Source organism: Anoplophora glabripennis, unplaced genomic scaffold (assembly GCF_000390285.2).
Source record: "Anoplophora glabripennis isolate ALB-LARVAE unplaced genomic scaffold, Agla_2.0 scaffold844, whole genome shotgun sequence".
Lineage (NCBI taxonomy): Eukaryota > Metazoa > Arthropoda > Insecta > Coleoptera > Cerambycidae > Anoplophora > Anoplophora glabripennis.
In genome coordinates, this window is record NW_019416983.1 from 92,383 (window position 1) to 112,498 (window position 20,116).

Genomic DNA, 20,116 nt, shown 5'->3' on the forward strand with positions numbered 1-20,116 from the left:
TTTGAAAATAGCGATTCCTGCTCGGTTTTTTGAGGTCAGAAAAAAAACCACACGTTCTAGCTCAATTCTGACAGTGGATTTGAATTCAGCAGAGTCTTTTACATAAAAATGTACTATTTGATGTGGAAATAAATTTTTTTCCAAATTTTCCCAGTAAATTTTCATCAATTTTCACTATTTTTCACAAGTTTTTTGAGGTTAGGAAAAAATTGTGACGTGATGGGCCAATTCTGACCCCAGATTCGTGTTCAGGAGGCCAAATTACTACGAAAAATATATGTCGCATTAAAAGTATACCCAACTTTTTTTTTTGTGTGGCTGTGTAATTAGTAAAGGCAAACGCATTTGAATTTGCCGATATAAAATAGGTGTGATAAAATTCTATTTACATATTTCTTTCCTTGCGAAAGTTTTTGTCCGTTTTTATCACACATACCGGTCGCATTGTGCGAGGTCAGGTTTTGCAGTGGACCAGTTTCCAGTGCCGTGCAGAAGTGTATTTTTAAATCAATTTCAAACAGACCTTTTTGATTTTTTCTTTACAAAATTGTATTTGTAAGGGTCCCCTGTACATCCAGAATTTTTTTTTGGTTAGATGAAAAATGTGACAAAAAAAGGTAGGTACTGTAAACAACCCTGTCAGCCGGTCCGAACGAGAATAGCTTAACAGCTGACACAGCAAGTTTTAAGTTAGTTATTGTTTATAATACAGGGTGTTAAAGTTTTTTTATTTCTTGTTTTCTCCTTAAATTTGCTGCTGCTTAGTTCTTCTTCATGAAGTATGCAGTGATTACGTTCCCATTAGGTTAAATCATACAGGACATTCATTTTACCACAACCCTTTGTGAATATTCTTGTATGTACCATTTTTGTAGGTTTAAATTTTTACACGCAACTATTGGAAATGGGTAGAGAATTTTATTCTACATAAAAAATGTATACCTAGCAAAAGTCCAAATTAATCTCGGTTATGAAGATATTACAGAAAATATTTTTTGTAAATAACTACATATCCATAACAGAATTAATAACATAATAAACTGAAAGGTGGCAGTAATAAAAAGTCTACTAATTTATAATAAATATTCTACGTGTCCCCCTTCTTTTCGACACATTTCCTTAAATGTTTTATGAAACTATTGAGAAAAGGAAACAAATTATATGTTCGTCTAACTTGTACGGCATCCTTTATTCTTTTCCAAAGTTCTTCTCCTGTATTAGGTGTTACAGAGTTGTAAACAATTTTTTTCAAATGATCCCAAAAATAAAAGTCTAACAGATTAAAATCCTGACAGCGAGAAGGCCTAGGAAAGTCACTACCTCGACCAATGCAATGGTTTGGAAATGCTCCATTTAAATGATCTCTCACCAAATGGCCATAATGAGCAGGTGCACCATCACGCATGAACCACATTTGTCGTCTAGTATTAATGAATACTTCTTCGAGAGCCCCAGGAAGTTCTTGCCGAAGGAATTCCATATAATTTTAGACGTTCAACTTTGCAAGTAGACTGAAAATTCATGTTGGAAGTGATGCTCTTTTATTGCGTGTGGATTTTCTTCATTCCACACATAAGAGTTTTTCCAATTAAAAACACCTCTGTGTGTAAAAACAGCTTCATCTGTAAAGACAATTCTCCCGAGAAAAGTGTAATCCCTGTTATGTAACTGGAGAAATCATTCGCTAAATGTTATTCTCATCGGGCGGTCTGGTTCAACCAAATTTTGTACAAGGTGAAAATAGAAACATTGTAACTGCTGCATGTGGAGTATAGTTGAAGCGATTTTGCAGCCTTGTGACTGCTGACAAACGATGAATACTAAATTTTGGATTTTCTTCTACACTTTCTAGAATTTGTTCTTCGTCTTGTACCCTTCCTTGAACGTACCTTCCATTTCGTGAATTAGACTGAAAGTTTCCAGTTTCTCCTAATTTGGTGAATAAAGAAGCAGACAATGTATGAATGAGAAGGCTATCTGCAATACGGATAAAGTTCTTCATATGTTCTCTTAGCAGCGCTTCCACTAAAATGTTCCCATACATCAGCGGTCGGCAAATGGCGGACCGCGGTCCAGATCCGGACCGCGAAAGGTTAGAAACTGGACCGACAAAAATTTTTTGAAAGTTTAATTACTCAAATTATTTAAAAACATATTTTTCTATAGATAAAAATACGTTTGAATGCCACCCTTATCATTTTTTAATGGTTAGTAGGTTAGTAAAAAAAACTGACTCAAGACTGCAAATGTAATTTCTCCCATTGATTTTTTAATACAAATATGCCTATATATTGTACTTCATATTATTTTGAGTGCAAATTAAAACAAAAAATTAGTAAGGAATATGAGGTTTTTTCTGGACCTCGTTAAAAATTTTCAAAAGTATCCGGACTCCACCTAAAATTACTTGCCGACCCCTGCCATATATTATCATGTCTCTCGTTTCATAATTCGTAAATTCATTGTGACGAGGCATTCTCAGAAACAAACTTGACAGTGACTTATCGAAATTGTGATGTTATGGATACATAGTTAATTCCAAAAAATATGGGGTATATGTTAAATATTTTCTGTAATATCTTCATAACCGAGCACAATTTCAACTTTAAATAGGTATACTTTTTGTGTTGAATAAAATTCTCTACCTATTTGTGATAGTTGCATGTAAAAATTTAAACGTACAAAAAAGTTACAGAAGAATATTTACAAAGGGTTGTAGTAAAATGAACGTCCTGTATGATTTAACCTAATAGGAACATAATCACTGCATAGTTCATGAAAAGAAACTAAGCAAAGAACCAGCAAATTTTGCTCAAATCAGTTAACTGGGTTCTGAGTTAAGGAGAAAAAAAGAAACTTTAACACACTAACTTTTTTTTGCGACATTCTTCGTTTAAGCAAGTTTGGTTAAATCAACACCATTTGGGTACTAGATGGTACCCTTAAAATACATTCCTTAGGTGATATCCTGTACATTTGTCCGCATTATACACTATGTAACTAAAATATTTGATCAAATTTTAATTGTGGATTTTGTCACATATGTATTTTGAAAAAAAACAATCTTAAAAATATATCTGCAAATGCTTCATTACAAGTCACAAGTTATTTTTATTCTACAGGTTTTAATAAAGCGTATTTAAAAAATATGCTGAAATCGCCTTCAATGTTATGGTAGGGATAGAAATAATATTTTTTTTCAACTTTTCAACAACAATTGCAGTTAGAATATGAATTTTGGCACGGACATAATACTAATGAGACGTCACAGTATCAATATATTTCCCCCTTTTTTTATGCTACACAGGGGGCTTATACAGATGTCCCTTATTCAACTACTAAACTTCTAACGGATATTTTTTGCAAAAATGAACATAAAAAGTTCAAATGAACTAGGAGTTTTTATAAAGATACAGTAGTTTGAAGATGAACTGTTAGCAACATTTGTAAATTTATGATTGAGACTGGTCGGCTCATGTAGTAAAGTATAAAGCTTTGGCACAAGCCAAACTCAAGATGATATATAAGAGGTCTGTTCAGAAAATAACCAAATTTTTTGAATTACACGCTAAGGCTGCGTTTAACGAATGGTCGAACCAGTCAAAGTCGTTCAGCGGACAAACATTTCGTTGGTTAGCCCAATCAGCTGATTGGGAATATTGGGCAGGTTTTAAAATGTGACTACAGTGGGCAGGCTGGATCATTTAGGGAGTATGATTGTCTGCCTTCTGTGTCAATAGTCTGTGTTGTGTGATCAACAGGTTATGTTTGCGGCTTTTATTCACTAATTTGAGTAATTTGTAAACCCTCATTGTAGTTTATAAGGTCTATTATAGTAATTGCTTAACAATAACTGAGAAGAGATCCATAATAAACAAAAAATAAAAATATATTTTATTTTCCGTAATCTGTAACAAATTGATAAAAAATATTATTTGCAACTAAGCAACAACTTAAGATTATCAATCTTCAAAATATCACACTGACATATGAATGATACTACTCACTTATTTTCGATCCACTCAGCTCTCATTTCTGTACAACGCACATTAAACATAGATAGTGTCACTTCTTTTTCCAAATCTTTTTTGCTTTGTCTAGCAGCGTTATTTGTTTTTAATCCTCCAAATGTTGTACCAGCTAGAACTTCGCCTCCAATAGTCCAGTCAATCAGTGGATCATAAACAAACGCTTCTAATAAAGTCAATAACGTTTCTCTTCCCTTTCTCATTGTTTTCAAAACATTTTCACAAGCTAATCTGAAGATTCCCTGAAATTATAAAAATTGTTTATAATTTTTATTCCTTTATCAAGAAGTAACAGTTGAGACAATGCATATAATCAAAATATAAACAAAAATAAAGAAATATAAAACACCCTGCAGATTTCACATGAATATTAGGTTAAAAAAAATCATGTTGTCATAGGTAATTTAGTAAATTCTTAACCGACGCTCAACATATTGGTCATTAAACAATTTAAGTTACAAAATTTAACTTTTATGTTGACCTAATAATATCTTTTATACTATTTTACTGGAGATGCGTTCATGGGGTGTCTCACGGTGACGGCCCATTAGAATTATATCAGACTACTTCGATTTGAATTTTAAAAATTTGGGATACCGGGTTTTCGGGCATCCTCTTCGCAACTAAAATAATGGCGTTCACGTACCACTTCCGGTTATACCGGAAGTCGCCATCAACTTGCTTATTTTAAATGGAACATCCTATGGGACGATCCACGTCAAATCGATCAAGCCTGTGTCCAAAATTTGAGAGCACCTACAAAGATGGTTTTCAGCTTAAAAAATTCGTCTTTCCAAGTACTTTAACATGCTAATTGGCAAAATTGAAAAATCCAAGATGGCGGACATAATATGGCGCCTAGAAGTATGAGAAAAATAAAGAATCATCCTTTAAACTTCTCACAGTAATCAGATTAACGACAAATTCACACCCAAATAGTCTGAACAGGTGCCCTTGACATCGTTGGAGTTATTTTTCAAAAATTCAAGATGGTGAATTTCATATAGTGACTTGTAAGGCTAAAAAGCCTGAAATCTCGTCATTCAAAGGGAAGTGAACTGTCGATTTCACCCATAAACCTTATCTGAACAGATATTTCTCATGTTTTTCAGGTCGCTGGAACGTGACGTTTCTCTATCGCACGGATTTGTATGACTTACTTTATCGCTCTCACGTAACGGCAAATGGACCATCGGTACTTTCCGACCCTGTATATATTTTTTTAAACATATTTGTTTCATACTTCATAGTATGCATAACAGTGAAGTTGAGATGGTAGAATGTTTGAAAAAATGCAAACAAAAACTTTCGATTTTCGAAAAATTACATTAAATCATAATAAAAAAATAATTAGGCTTTACGACGTAATTTGAGAAAACAAACTTATTAGTGTAACTCATTTGTTTTTAAGCCAACTTGTAAAATCTTTATTTACTGTCCTATTTTGATTTATTTTTTTTTTAATGTAGAGCTTGGTTTCAGTTTCATTATAATTATAACAAAAGTAAAACAATTATATTTTTGTCACTTCTATCACTCCACTATTTACTTCCATACTCTCAATTCTTTTACGTACGTTCGTAATTACTTTTTGTATTTGGTTTGGGGTAATTTCTGTACAGGCTTGCATTATCCTAGCATCCTAGTTCGTGTACAGTTTGTGGTCTTGATTTATAATTTTTTTGTTTCAATAAACCCCAAAGAAAAAAAATCTAATGGCGGCAAGTCCGGCGATATCGGCGGCCACTCAAAGGACTATTTCGTCATATCCAGCAATTCTCAAAATGTTCGTTTAACCATTCTCTCACCGCAGCAGCGTTATGAATAGGGCTACCATCTGATTGAAACTTTAAATTAAGGAGATGTTTTAAAGGCAAATCATCTAATGCGTTCCGAAATTAAGAAAATTTAAAATTCTATTCGCATTCAAATTGCCATCAAAAAATAAGTATTCCACACCAAATGCTAACTTTTTGCGATTACAGCGATGAATTCTGGATTCTCAACTGACCAATGACGACAATTTTGATTATTATTAAATATTGTAAAATTTGGTTATTATTTCTCAAAATTCTACGACGTCCATTATGTTTAATTTTAAGTAAATTTTTTGAAACACAGCCTGTTTCTTTGAAAACTTTATTTTTGTCTCTTAATGGTACCTATATTTTCCATAGTTACACGAAATAAACTTTACTACACTCTAATTTGTCACTTTTATAATTAGCTAGGTAACTACCTAATTTTTTGTTTTGCTTCAAGGACGACTTGACATGTGAATTTTTGATTTGGCTACAAAATCCTTAAGGTCGTAGTTCGCCTTGGATTTTTTGGAATCACGCTCATTTTCCTTCACAAAGCACACTTCACCAAGCTTTACTTCTTAAAAAAAATCCGGTTAAAATCGCACAAGATTTTACAGAGCTTAAATGGGTCACAATGTCTCTGTTTTCAAAGATAGCCCTCGTATAAATATGACCCCCATTCAAAATTACACTTCGTGTCTTAAAAATATACATGTAAATGGTACAATTTCTACGTGACAATTTCACAAAAATATATGTTAAACAAAAAATATTTGTTTTTTATATATTGTATCAATTAATAATAATAGCTATATTATCTGTGATACCTGTTCTGATAAAATTTCATCAAATATAATTAGATGTTCACGTGCATTTATTATTACTTATAGGTAATCCGCGGTGGTGTTATCTTTTCAATTGAGATTCTGAAACGGATTCCTGTATGTACGGAAGTTATTATGGTAGGGTCCAAAATGACTAACCTATTTTTGCAGCATAATTACTAAAATACTGCAGAACCGCAAATGTTGCCATTATTTGGGCAACAATATAGTTATTGTATCTAGTTGTTTTCAAATTCTCAATATTATACATCCTTATTTTTTCAACCATTTATAGGTGTACAAATTATTAACATAATAAGTAAAAAACAAATAAAGCTCAGATATAAATCCTAAAAAGAGGCATATTTGGAAAGTACAACTTTCTCAAAATAATCGTAAATCCTTAGATTGCTACGATTTTTTCCGGTTTTTGAAATTTTTGAAAAATTTAGACACCACGTTCTATACCTCACAAAATGTCCCTGTACCTATTTTAATACAGATCTAAAAACTCATTTTTAAATCGCATATAAAATTTTAAAATGTAACAATTCCTAGTAGGTTTTCAGTTTTTTTATGATTTTACTATTCTTTGTTATATTAGTTTAATTTTCTCTCAATTAATATTCAAGGAAGGGATGCAGAATGTTAAATTTTCGAAAAAAAATCGCTATTACGATTTTTCAAACATTGGCCCCAAATTTAATAGGTGTAGGATCTACAGTTTGAGGAAATAATTATAATTTCCAAAAATGTACAATTTTAGATTCTATTAATGGAAAATATTTGAGTTCCAATTTTAATTGTTTACTACAGCTTCGACACTCAGGGAATTTATTGTATTTCTTGAAAATATAGACAAAACGTAATTAAGATGTCACGAATTCGATTTTCTGAAATATAAAATTGAACGATTGAAACGGCATCTTTATATTGTAATACGTCTGTCTGAGAGGGCGTTCTTTTTGTAGGTAAGTTTACAGTCGTTGATATTGCAAATGGGCGCAAGCAACAAAGAAAATCGACCAAAGTTTCTTTTTGAATTAAGCCCGCAGAATAATGAAAGCATATATATATAGGGTGTTTCGTAGAAGAACCGACACAGAGCAGGGGATGTAGGAGAACCCAACATATTGTGATTTAACGCAATTTATCTTTATACTAAGCTGCACCCCTGAGAAGTTATAGGCCTGGAAAGATGGGTTTCCAATTTCGAGAAAAAAATCAAGATCTCAGTTATACTTGTACTTAAAAAAACCTACCTACATGGTGTGACTGTACCAAGAGCATTAATCGACAATAAATAGATTTCAATTGAAGCGTTTTAAAGGATTGATACTTTTCTTACTCTTGTTAGTTTTCAAAAAACTTTGTCGTTTTCAACAAAAACACGAATAACTAATAATACGTATTGTAGCAGTTGTTTTAAAATTAAACGTCAAACTTGACGATCAGGAAAAAAGTTGGAATAAGAATAATTTAATACAAAAACAAACTTCTTAAACAACAAAAATAAAATACAATTTACACCGATAAGTTATAGAAATTGTTCACTGTTTTCTCTCGAGCATAAAGAATGTTAAAAATCGGTCAATTTTTGCCCCACTTTGGAACTTTCTGTAGATATCTTAAATGATTCCAATAGGCTTGTATTTGATAGAAATACACTTCTAAAGATGTCACTCTGCGGGGAAAATCGTCCAGATGGCAATATCCGCGTAAGATTAGATGAAACTTGTTGAGCCTCTACGTAAATTCTTTGAAATCGATCCATGTTCAACCAACTCCGGAACTTTTTGTAGCGATGTTAAATGACTCCAGGCGTGTATTTGATGCAAATACACGTATGAAGCCGGCATTTTCCCGAAGAAAATGTTCCAGTATTTACTTCCTATTATAATACCTTTTAGTCAGAATCAACGAGAAAATTTAAGGATCATACATCGATTCAGACTTGTCCATGCACACTAATCCGAGTCATTGTCTTCATCTTCATCGCTGCTCTCGTTATCAGTCAGTGTCTCAAGGATGTCAGAATGATCTGGTGTTATTGGGATGGAGTCTAGATAACGCGTGTATCCAAAGAATCATAAAAGCACCATTACATGAGAACAGCAACCGACCACTCGTTCTCCGACCTTACATCCACAGTAATCACCAAAAAATACGATCAATTTCATTAATGCGTACCTTATTATATATACGTTATATTTTTTATCCATGTATATTTCAAGTAATATTCATAAATATTCCTACGTACGTTACGTTTGACCCCCCACGCATTGGCCTCTAGGCTTTATGTCTCCTTCTTTTCCTTCTTATATACCGGGTGATCCAGTTTGGTATTCGCGGCCCTGTATCTCTTTTATTTTAACAAATAGCTATAACAAACCCTATATATTTTTAAATCGCCGCTCAAACTCTATCAAATGACATTATTATCTCGTCTCCATGGTAACATATGTCAAAATTGCTATAGTCAACTGTTTTTGTTCAAATGGCACACTATATATTTTTTTATCAATTCTGGAAGATATTTTTTTTCTGCGATCAACTATGTAAAGAAGTCTATAGTTTCATGAGAAATATTGCTAGAAAAACATCAAAAAAGATGCACCCTACTTTTCGTAGCTTTATTCTGAAAAATGATAGCCAGCTGCGAAAACAAGTTACTATGTTTTTTTAAAGTAACATATTTTATTTTTAATACGATAATAAGATAACAATTTAAAACAATACTTATTTCAAATGTTCAAAATGACCTCCATTTGCTTCCAAACACATAATAGCTCTCTTTATCACTCTCTCTCTACAAACACATTCTAGTGTTTCTTCATTTAATCTCCGACATTCTACTCTTTTTCTGTTTTTAAGGTCGTCAATATTATTTAGGCGAAGAGTAAACTTTTTCTTTTAGGTAAGGCCAAAGAAAGAAATCTATAGGAATGACATCCGGAGATCTATACAAGGTCATTTAACACCTTTATCGAATGTTCTTCATCTCTTACCCTTCTGGGTTTAAAAACTCTTCTTTTTTTTTTGAAAACCATCTGCTGCCAAATTCCTGGCTAACTTTCCGAAAATTGTATCTGATGGAAGTTGTCTCTGCGAAAACGATGTTGGTATAAATGCCTGGTAATTTTAGTGTTCTTTCAGCACTCTCCATAAATTAAAATCATACCTAGTTTTTCTTGGTTACTATAAGTATTCATGTTATAGTAATAATAATTAGTTATAGATAGAATAGGTAGGTACAAAATGTCAATTATTTTAGAAACGTCAAAATTCAGTTGTTTCCGCAGCTGGCTATCATTTTTCAGAATAAACCTACTGAAAGTAGGGTTCATCTTTTTTGCTGTTTTTTTAGCAATATTTCTAATGAAATTATAGACTTCTTTATATAGATGAATACAGAAAAAAATTAATTTCCAAAATTGAAAAAAAAACAGTTGACTATAGCAATTTTAACATATGTTACCATGGAGACGATCTAACAATGTCATTTGATAGAGTTTGAGCGGCGATTTAAAAATATATAGGGTTTGTTATAGGTATTTGATAAAACAAAAGAGATACGAGACCGCGAATATCAAACTGAATCACCCGGTATAGCTCACTGGAACATTTTCCCCAGAAAATGCCGGGGTTCGATGTTTATTCTTACCAATTCAAACATACTGGAACCAGTTACCATGGCTAAGAGGCTAACAGGCGACACAAAGCAATCAATTTTGCGAAGTATACCTTCCGAGGTAAACAAGTTTCATACAATATTATGCATGTTTTCTTCGGTAAAAAAATGCTGGCTTCATACGTGTAATTGCATCAAATACAAGCCTACTGGAGTTATTTAACATCCCTACAAAGTTTCGGAGTTAGTTGAACATGGATCGATTTCAAAGAATCGACGTAGAGGCTGAACAAGTTTTACCCGATCTTACGCGGATAGTGTCATCTGGACAATTTTAGCCGCAGAATGACAGCTTTAAAAATGTATTTATATCAAATACAAACCTACTGGAAACATTTAAGATAGCTACAGAAAGTTCCAGTTTCTGCTATTACTACTTGTCATAGTAGTTGAATGTGGGTGGGTTAAAATCGATTGATTTTTATTGATCTGGCACCAAGCTATAAAAATCATGTATGTTTTTATTTCTCCAATTGCGCCGAAAACCGCGCCTAATGAACCTCCTTTATATTTTCAATTCTAAATCATTATTCGTTTTATGCGTCTTATATTTCCCATTTAAGCGTATGATATTGTTATCACTCCCTGCTCGGATTGGTAAGAGTATTTGAAAGACACTGCAAATCGAATTTATTGTGTCTCATTTTTAGACATTTGCCTATTTTTACTCAAATGACTCAAATGACGGGTAACAAGTTTCAGCCATAATCTTCAAATTTTCGGATTTGGGCGTCAGATTCATAATATTGAATAGAAGAATAAAAATATTGAATAGAAGTATGACTTAAAGGGATAAATGATACCCTGGTCTGTAGGTGGTTTCCAACCTTTTGAGGGATAAGTTATATTGCTTTTTTTTGGTAGGTATGTTGCCTATCAACCTACATTGATATGTATTTGGTAGTATAAAATACAAGGCGATAGGTTTTCACATTGTTTTGCACTAACATTCGTTATTTGATCTTAGGCGTGGCATTAACCCCCTCAAAGAGGTGGGTGTGGATTTAATTCGCATCCTTTCCAATGCTCAAAATATTATTTTTAAATGTTTCCTCCAAATATTTAGAAATTGTTATGTTTCATTATAAAGCTTTCCCTTATCCTCACTATTGTACCCTATTTTAGTGGATATTTCAGTTTCTCAAAAAAATTACTTGGTAAATCGTTTCTGGGGCTGCGGATTCGGATTCAGCATAAAAAAATACACAAGATTGATGTACTCATGTCTCTGGTACAGATCTTTTTTTGTAGGGCTGTGTTATTAACCAAATAATTGCTTTGAAATTAACTTTCATATCTTTTTAAAGTAAGATATACGTAAAAGGTGAAGAAAAACATACAATACACAATACTGACGTGCATGAGGGCTTTTTATAAAATATTCCCTTATTCTGAAAAAAAACATTCATCCTTTGTTTCAGTCAGTTCTTTACTTATTTATATTCTTTTACGGTACAATAATATTTAATTTTCATTGATGGGAAAATGTACTAGATTATAAAAATTACATTAATCAAGAACGTTACTAATATTATAGAGTGAATGCAAATGTTAAACATACATTATGATAATGTCCATCAAGTTTCAATTAGATACTGAAAATGTAAGCTATGCAAACAAATATTTTATTGTTATTTTGATATTATGCATACGATTTCTTTTTAAAAAAGTGTAACTCAACCTAAAAAATCTGCATAGTTCGATACGAGTATTTAAATATTAATGGAATAAATGCGTTTCAAAAAAATTACATCACCTGCAACTTCTTTTATCAGTAAGTTTTTAAACAACCGACATGTAGTCATTAAATGTGACGTTATCCAAATTTCAATAATTATTCTTTCATCAGTGAAATAAATGAATTCTTCAATAGACCTTTTTAGTAGTGACGTCACATACGCCAAATAATAGGCAACCCCATGGTACACGTTGGCGTGAAAAATTTCTCAGTATTTTTTTTACTAAATCGATTTTCGACCTTTGAACTTTGGACATGTGCCAAAAAAATGTCTTCTTTGTCATGACCTTAAATATCGCGATATTCTGGTGGCAATATTAGAAATATTTAAGAAGTTTCAAACCCCAAGTGACAAACTAAAAGAATTATAGAATTTATAGAACAATATTGACTTTTATAGTAATAAATTAAAATTATATCAATGTTACTGAGCGTGCGCATTAAAGATAATTTCATGTAATCGAAGTAGCCTCGCAACAGGATATCATTCAAGAAAAGTTTGGTTCTGGTTAAGATAAAGATAATAAACGTCTATAATAAACCAATTGAAGAATAAAATACTCGATAAGCAGACTGACACAGCACAGCACCAATAAAAACAATAAAAATACTTAGTAGAACAAGAAAATGCCAAGATTAAACAAAAGAAGAAAAAATACGCTAATGATGACAGCGATGACAAGTCAACAAGATCTCACCTGCGTATGAGGCTATTCTTCCCGAACATGCGTATTAGGAATAATGTTAAATTTTTATTTTTAAATTTAAGAATATTCTTTTATATCGTTTTCTGTGAGTTTTAAGCACATTAGTGTATCTATTTTACGAAACACGTGCTGGCTGTTCTTAAATACTTCTAAGTCCTTGTAAAAATAAATTAATTTGAAGTTGTTCATTGCTACAGTATGTATGTATGTAAATAGTACACAGGTGTCAGATTCGAACTGTACAATTTCAACTATGATTTGTTGCGGGTTGCCTAAATATGCGACATCACACTAAAGGTCTGTTCCAACAGGAGTCAGGAATTGGTTCCGAACCGTTCGAAATGTGCATCCAACTAATTCTTGCGATATTATTCACTGAAGACACATTTAGAACTTAACTGGCCAAACATTTCTAACGGTTCGGAACTAATCCCTGACTCTTGTTAGAACAAACCTTAAAACAGTAGAGCATCCGTCTAGCTTCAACGTCCGAAACAACAGTTTTATTTTAACTGTTTTCAGTGTTGGATTATTGAAATAATATTACCGATTCGAATTTCTGAAATACAAGCACGACGACGTACTTTATCAAATATTAAAGTTAAATTATTTAAGATGTTGCTACTCTGAGTCGTCAGCATGCGACGTCCACAGTGAATTATCGAAATTCAATTACGTCATAAAAATTTGTTTTACTCTCAAAATCATGTTACATAATTCAAAATATGTAAGATATCGTAAAATTGTTAGACAGAAAACGAATTTAAGCGGACCTAGCCTAACTTAAAGCAGAAAATACATGTAATGAGTATAATAAACGACGTAAATATGGATAAATGTGTTAAACTGTTTTTATCTGTTAAAGCAAACAGACAATAAGTAAAATATTTTTATTAATTTGAGGGGAAAAATGGTACTTACAGGTTATTGCAATTGCTGCGAAATAGAAACAAGATATAAATAGATAGGTATAACCATACTAACAAAACCGGTACTATATTAAAGTAAAAAGCTTAACTTTATAAATTCCCTAACGGTAATTATTCTGATATTAATTTTTGGGGATAAACGATAAAAATCTATCTATATTAAACTATAACATTTTATTATAAACTACTAAAAAGTAGTTCATATAAAATGCATAAGTTTTTTTTAATTTCTAAATATATTTAAACAGAAAACAATTAAATAACTCGAATTATAATGGCGTCTATCAGAAAAAAAGTTAAATGCATTTTCTCCATTCTGATACTACTAATACGATGACAATCTCCACAAATACGTGTATTTAGAGTGATAATTTATTCTTTTGATTTTGGATGAAGAAATAAAAATTAAAATTAAAATTTTCAGTATTTCATAACATACGAAAAGTGGCGATCAAATTTCTCTTCATTAAACGCCGCAACTTTGCCCAGATTTGAGTGGCCTTTTAGCTCTTAAGCCTAGTCCAGATTTACAAACAACATTCACAAACAAATATTTTTAAACCTGATGCAAAAATAAAAATATTTAGCCATGAATAAAACATTAATGAAATGTTTTTTGCCTGCCCCTGAGCAAAAGTTAAAATAACTTGTCCACATCAGAAAATATTATTCATCCAGTTTCAATATTTTAAAGAATATCTTCCAAAGTGAAGCAACTATGGAATTTTTTGCAAGATGGAGTACAACATTCCGATAATCTTTTGAGGGAGTTGAAAATAAACGATGCTGATGAGCGGTGAAAGAAACGATTTCGAGACTTTTTTTAAAAAATTTTTATGTACGAATTATAAAATTTAAAATTCTTAACAACATTAACAATTAGTGAACAAACATGTATAGGGGCAAATGTTTGTTTAAAATATTTGTTTTCCATTCTCGATTGTATAAATGTTTTTACGTTAACGATTTACAGTGTTTATACATGTTTCTGTATCTTTGAGGGGAAAAGTATGTAGCCTTTTTAAGATAAATGAAATCTCCATAGTGTTGCTCGAAAAACAGATATTATATAAACCCAACATTTCTTTGAGAAAGTATTAAAAATATTTACTAAGATGGGTCTCAGCTTTCAGTGCTTTCACATGTCAAAGCAAAATGAGTTTTCGGTAGCTTGATAATTAATTGCACGTAACTCGCCATCTTTATCAGGACTGGCCATGACAAAGAGGAACAATAGAGTTTAGCGCTCAGAATTACAAATATATACCTAGATATTTATACAGAGTGGTTCATATAAAGTGTATTACGGCGAACCGTGCAATATAATCGATAAATTTTCGGAAACGCGCTTTTCTTGAATACGACTGAAGTTCTTTTTAGAGATTGTCCCCGAAATCCAATAAAACCATTTTTCTATTTAGCTTTTTTATATTTTTTCGAGATATTAACAGTTGATAATCACTTCTCTCAAACTCCCGAGAAATATCTATTCAAACTTTTTTTCTTAAACATAAATATATAAAAATAATAAATGTGTAAAAAAGTGAGTATGTATCTCGAAAATAGTTGAAAATCCTACTTACTAAAAGACCTATTCAGTGACATCGAAACAGAGAAAAAATACCTGACTAAACGGCTATGTAATTTTTTTATGCTACGTTTGAGTGACAGCCACGGCAACATCGACTTCAGAATTTAATTATCTTCAGTCGTTTTCAAAAACAGAGGTTTTTTCAAAATATATACGCAAATAAATCACTGTAGATACTGTAACGATAAAGTGGGTAATCTAGGCGAATATGAAACTTACTTTGAGCTATGCAAAGTAGTTAGGATGTTTTCACTTAACAAATTTTTCCTACAATTATGCCCCTTAAACTACCCGCATCCACGCCACTGCTATTAGGAAATATATAAACCCTCTTCGAAGAAATATCTTTAACATCCCATATCAGAAACACAAACGTTATATGAACTACCCTTACTTATTTTTCAAACAACTTTTTTTTTTCAAGTGTAAACGAAACATCATATTTATAAACTAAGACAATATAAGCAACAACAAACTGTTAAGAAATATCTTTTGAATATACTAATATATTTTAGATCTTTTCTAATATTTCATTGGTACTGTTGCATTTCAACAAATCAAAAGTCTGTCATTGTATCTCATCCATAATTTTACTTCGATAAATCATTGTAATAGGGCGCCATAGGCGGGATTGTGGGGGAGGGGGCATGGGGCGGGGGGCAATTGCCCTAAAGCTAAAAAAAATTAAACTCAGAGTTAAACTTCAAGGGAGTGCAATTTCGTAGTTAAACCGCAGGTAGGCGGGGGAAAGCGCTTTAATTACTTTGCATAGACGCTGCTTTGTATGGACAATCTTTAAAAATTTATTGTTCAAAAGAATGATGTTTATGTGTTTAAGTCACCGTGTGTAAGTATATTGTTTTGGTGTGTATTTAAACCATTTAAAATATAAATGAATTTTTTTAACAAAAATCTTTTTATAAAACCGGATAAAATTTGAAATACATATTTCTATATCTAAAAATTTGTATATATGTATAGTTAAATATCCTCTATTCATACGGGCTACTATTAATTTGGGCGAAATCCCGCCTATGTAGGGCGCAATGTACAAAAGAGTAAATGGTGGAACGTTATACTCATTTATTAGTGAATTTCGATGCTTTGACCATACTTTGGAAACAGAACTCCCCTAAATTCCACTACTTTTCAAAAGAAGCGATATATTGGATTCCTTAGAGTGTGTACTTTAAGAAAAACCTGCGAATTTTTGCGAATATTCACATAATTCGAAGAATTTTATAATAAACCGCGACGACCGCGCGTAAAAGAGGTTAACTCTTTAAGCCGTAGATTTTATTTCTCTATGAAACTTTTTTTAATGTAGATTTCAAAATGGCCAATCCATTATGACGGACCAATAATTTAAAAAAAGTTTTTAATTTTCATGAAAATCAGTACCCAGGGTTTTTTCGAGTCGCTAATCAGAAGTTAAAATTGTAAAATTCAAAATGGCTGATCCAATAATGCGGACCAATACCTCCCAAAAATTGTAAGTTTTCATGAAAATCAGTACTCGGGAGTTTTTCGGGTCGCTGATTGCGAATAAAAAAAACCCTCAGAGCACTATTATAAGAAATATTTCAACTAGGTACTTATTTGGATTTACAACAGAAAAAAACGATTTTTTTTAATAACTAATAATATTTATTAATTTATAATAAAAAACGACGCTATGAAAAAACCTGAAAAATACTTTAAGGTGTCGTAAATAAGTGTTTAAATCGGGGATTCTATTTTGACAATACTTTAGTGGAAAATGCATGTGTCTCATAAAAAGCACAGATTTTGAACATTTGAAAAATTGAGCTTATGAATTCTGAAGTTAATGTTCTATGTAATATCAGTATTACTGATATTTGAATTCGAAAAAGGTAATAACGATATGTGGAGATTAACCTGACTTGGGTTTTGTGATTTCTTGCGAAATCATCATTTTTTTTCGGTTTTGTACAAATTGCCGTTTCCCAGTTCCCCGCAACTGCATTTTCTAATAAAAAATTTATGGCGTCAAGATCTTAACTATAATGTCTACTTTGAACTCATTTAGTGATATTTTGCAAATACTGTAATTTTGCATATGTAAACGCAATTAAGTTCAAAATCTCATTTTGTAATTTTATAGTCATCGTATTGGATCCGCCATTGTGAATTTCTAAATTTTGAGTGCGGATTCGAAATTAGTGACCCCGAACACCCATTCATACCAAATTTCAGCACAATCAGAGCATCTTCAGCATTTTCGTACGCCATATTGGATACGCCATTTTCAATTTCTTAATTTTGAGTACGGATTCGAAATAAGCGACCCCAAACACCTTGGAGTACCATATTTCAGAGCTATTGGAACACTTTTAGTATTTTGGCAACTTTTTCAGATTCCTGGCCTGGCCCATAGTGCGTTTGTGGAAATTAATTTATTTTTGATATACATCATATGCAGCAATATAATATTATCAGAATTTCAAAATTCCAGGACTGTACTGAAAAAATTCCCGTTCTTTTGCGACCAGTCTGAAAAGAGCATCCTATACATTTTTTCCTATTATTTGATATGGCATACTAAAAGTACATGAGCCACGAACACCATCCATGCATTTGATTTTTTATCACATTTTCCTCAACTTTTAAGGGTTTACTCAAATGCACAGATATACTTGAAATTTATATAGTGCATTATTTTTTTGAAATTTTTTTTTGAATCTAGATTTTGAGATATTGTTGTTGAAAGTTGTTCATTTTAACATAGATTCATATGGCGAAGATGGACGGTGCGGCTCTTTTTTTTCCCATAACTGAGAACAAAATTTAGAAATTGTGAAACAAAACTTTTCCATAGATAGTTACATAGTATTATCTTATTTTTGATGTAAAACTAATGTAAGTTTTGAACATAGTACAGCTGCATTAACTAGAAACAGAAACAAATAATTGCATTTCTGTCCGACTTGAGGATTAATGTGGCAACGTCGCAATCAGCTGACAGCAAGGAGGGAATACATTTGAAATTTTGAAAGACGATAAAAACGAAATTGATTTCAAACATATACATTTTTCCTTAATCCCATGTACATTGTTATCAACAATAAATTATCCACAACAGATGATTTTTTGTAATGTTTTTAAAAATCTAGATTAATTAAAAAAGACTAGGAAGCTGTGATATATTTATTGGAATAAAAATACAGTTGATAAATCCTTTTAATATAGTTAATGGTTTATAAAAACATCGTAAAGTTTTTTAATTACTACGTACTACTAATTCTATAATACTAGCTATTTTAGGAATGAGAACAGTTAGAGCTAATATTCTTATATGTTCTTCAGTCCGGTATTGATAGTACTACGACCATCAGGACTTATATTGTATTTTGCAGATTTTATGGATCCTAAATGGAAGGAACTATTCACTTGCCACATTGGAAAAGTTTTCTCTGTATATTTATATAAAAATAGGGGTATGTGATTTCCAATAAGACAGAATATAGAATCTATTTCTCTAGTTTCTCTAGAATCTAGTTTTACTTAATACAGAGCCTTCGTAAAATGATTACAAGCCACATGACCCGTAATTTTGTTTGGAACAGTAATTTTATTTCCTTCACGTTGGCAAACAAATTTTGGGAAAAATGAAAACAATGAGATCGAGAATACATTAAACATTGTAATTGTAATTTTTCACGAGATTTTATTCATCCAATCGGGGATGGTCATGGGCGTAACTAGGGGGTGGCAGGGGTATCCACCCCAGAAAAAACGTATACAAACTTTATATTTGTAAGTCGCTGATTGCGAGTTAGTTTTTTTTTTTTTGAGGTCTCTGTAGAGCTTGCAGCCCTAGGCCCACCCCAAGCCAAAATTGTAGCTGATGAAGCCCATGGTAACGGTTTGTTCATTATAAACGAATCATTAATATAATATCGGTGACGCTAAGATTTACGAATTTATAATTGACGGTACCAAGTGTGAAATGTTAATTACCTAAATTCGGCGGTTACGTGGCTTGTAATCATTTATGAAGGCTGTGTACATATTTCTCATATTTTTCAATAATAGTAATACAGATTTCTCTTATTAAAAAGAACATTACAGGACATTTAGTTATTTAGTTCAATAAAAAAACTAAAACGATGTTTAACAAAGCAGATAGTGAAGCCTCCGGAAAAATATACCTACAGAAAGAATTTTTCACAAATGAATAAAAGTTTTTCCCATTTAAATCCAGACTTTTTGTGTACATAATTATAGTAAGAAGTTATACGGTTATGTTTTTCAACTTTCAAATTATGTTTTTAACGTGCATATGTATAATCCCGGCAAATTAGTCCAGACAATGCCAAAAATTGGGCCTAACTCGAATTTTATGGGCTTAAAAATAAGTAAAAAATACACAGAATAAATGAATAAAAGCCGAAATTTGTGTATTTGTAGAGGTCGAGCGTTATATTGTTTATAACAAAAGAAAAAATAAGCCTCTAATCGACATGAAGTATACTTATCGATTTTGTTCCTCTGTAAATTTACTACAAGGATAGGCTTTTGCGAAAGCTAGCAATTTTTTTTACATTGCAAAATTAGCGGTGACAAAAAAAATGTGCAAAATTTTCATAATAAAAAGAACAAATTTATATAGTATTTATAAAGTCAAAAACGCGAGCGCGTATATCTTCTGCCCAAGTCACGATATCGAAATTCGGTAAAAAAGGATCGAAAGGTAATTACATTATCTCGCGTCTATGTAAATTTCAGATTTTAAAGTTGCAAAATAAAAAAGTTTACAAAAAACCAAAAAAAAAAAACCGG

General features: G+C 31.8%; 1 protein-coding gene across 1 annotated transcript in view; it reads right to left on the bottom strand.

The window, feature by feature from the left end:
- The window catches only part of LOC108912484 (serine/threonine-protein kinase SMG1), a 112,467-nt gene that overhangs the window by 38,730 nt on the left and 53,621 nt on the right, over window positions 1-20,116 (bottom strand). Inside the window, exon 4 of the mRNA XM_018717716.2 lies at window positions 4,008-4,270. Coding sequence (XP_018573232.1) covers window positions 4,008-4,270 — 263 coding nt within the window. The remainder of the gene's footprint in view (window positions 1-4,007; window positions 4,271-20,116) is intronic.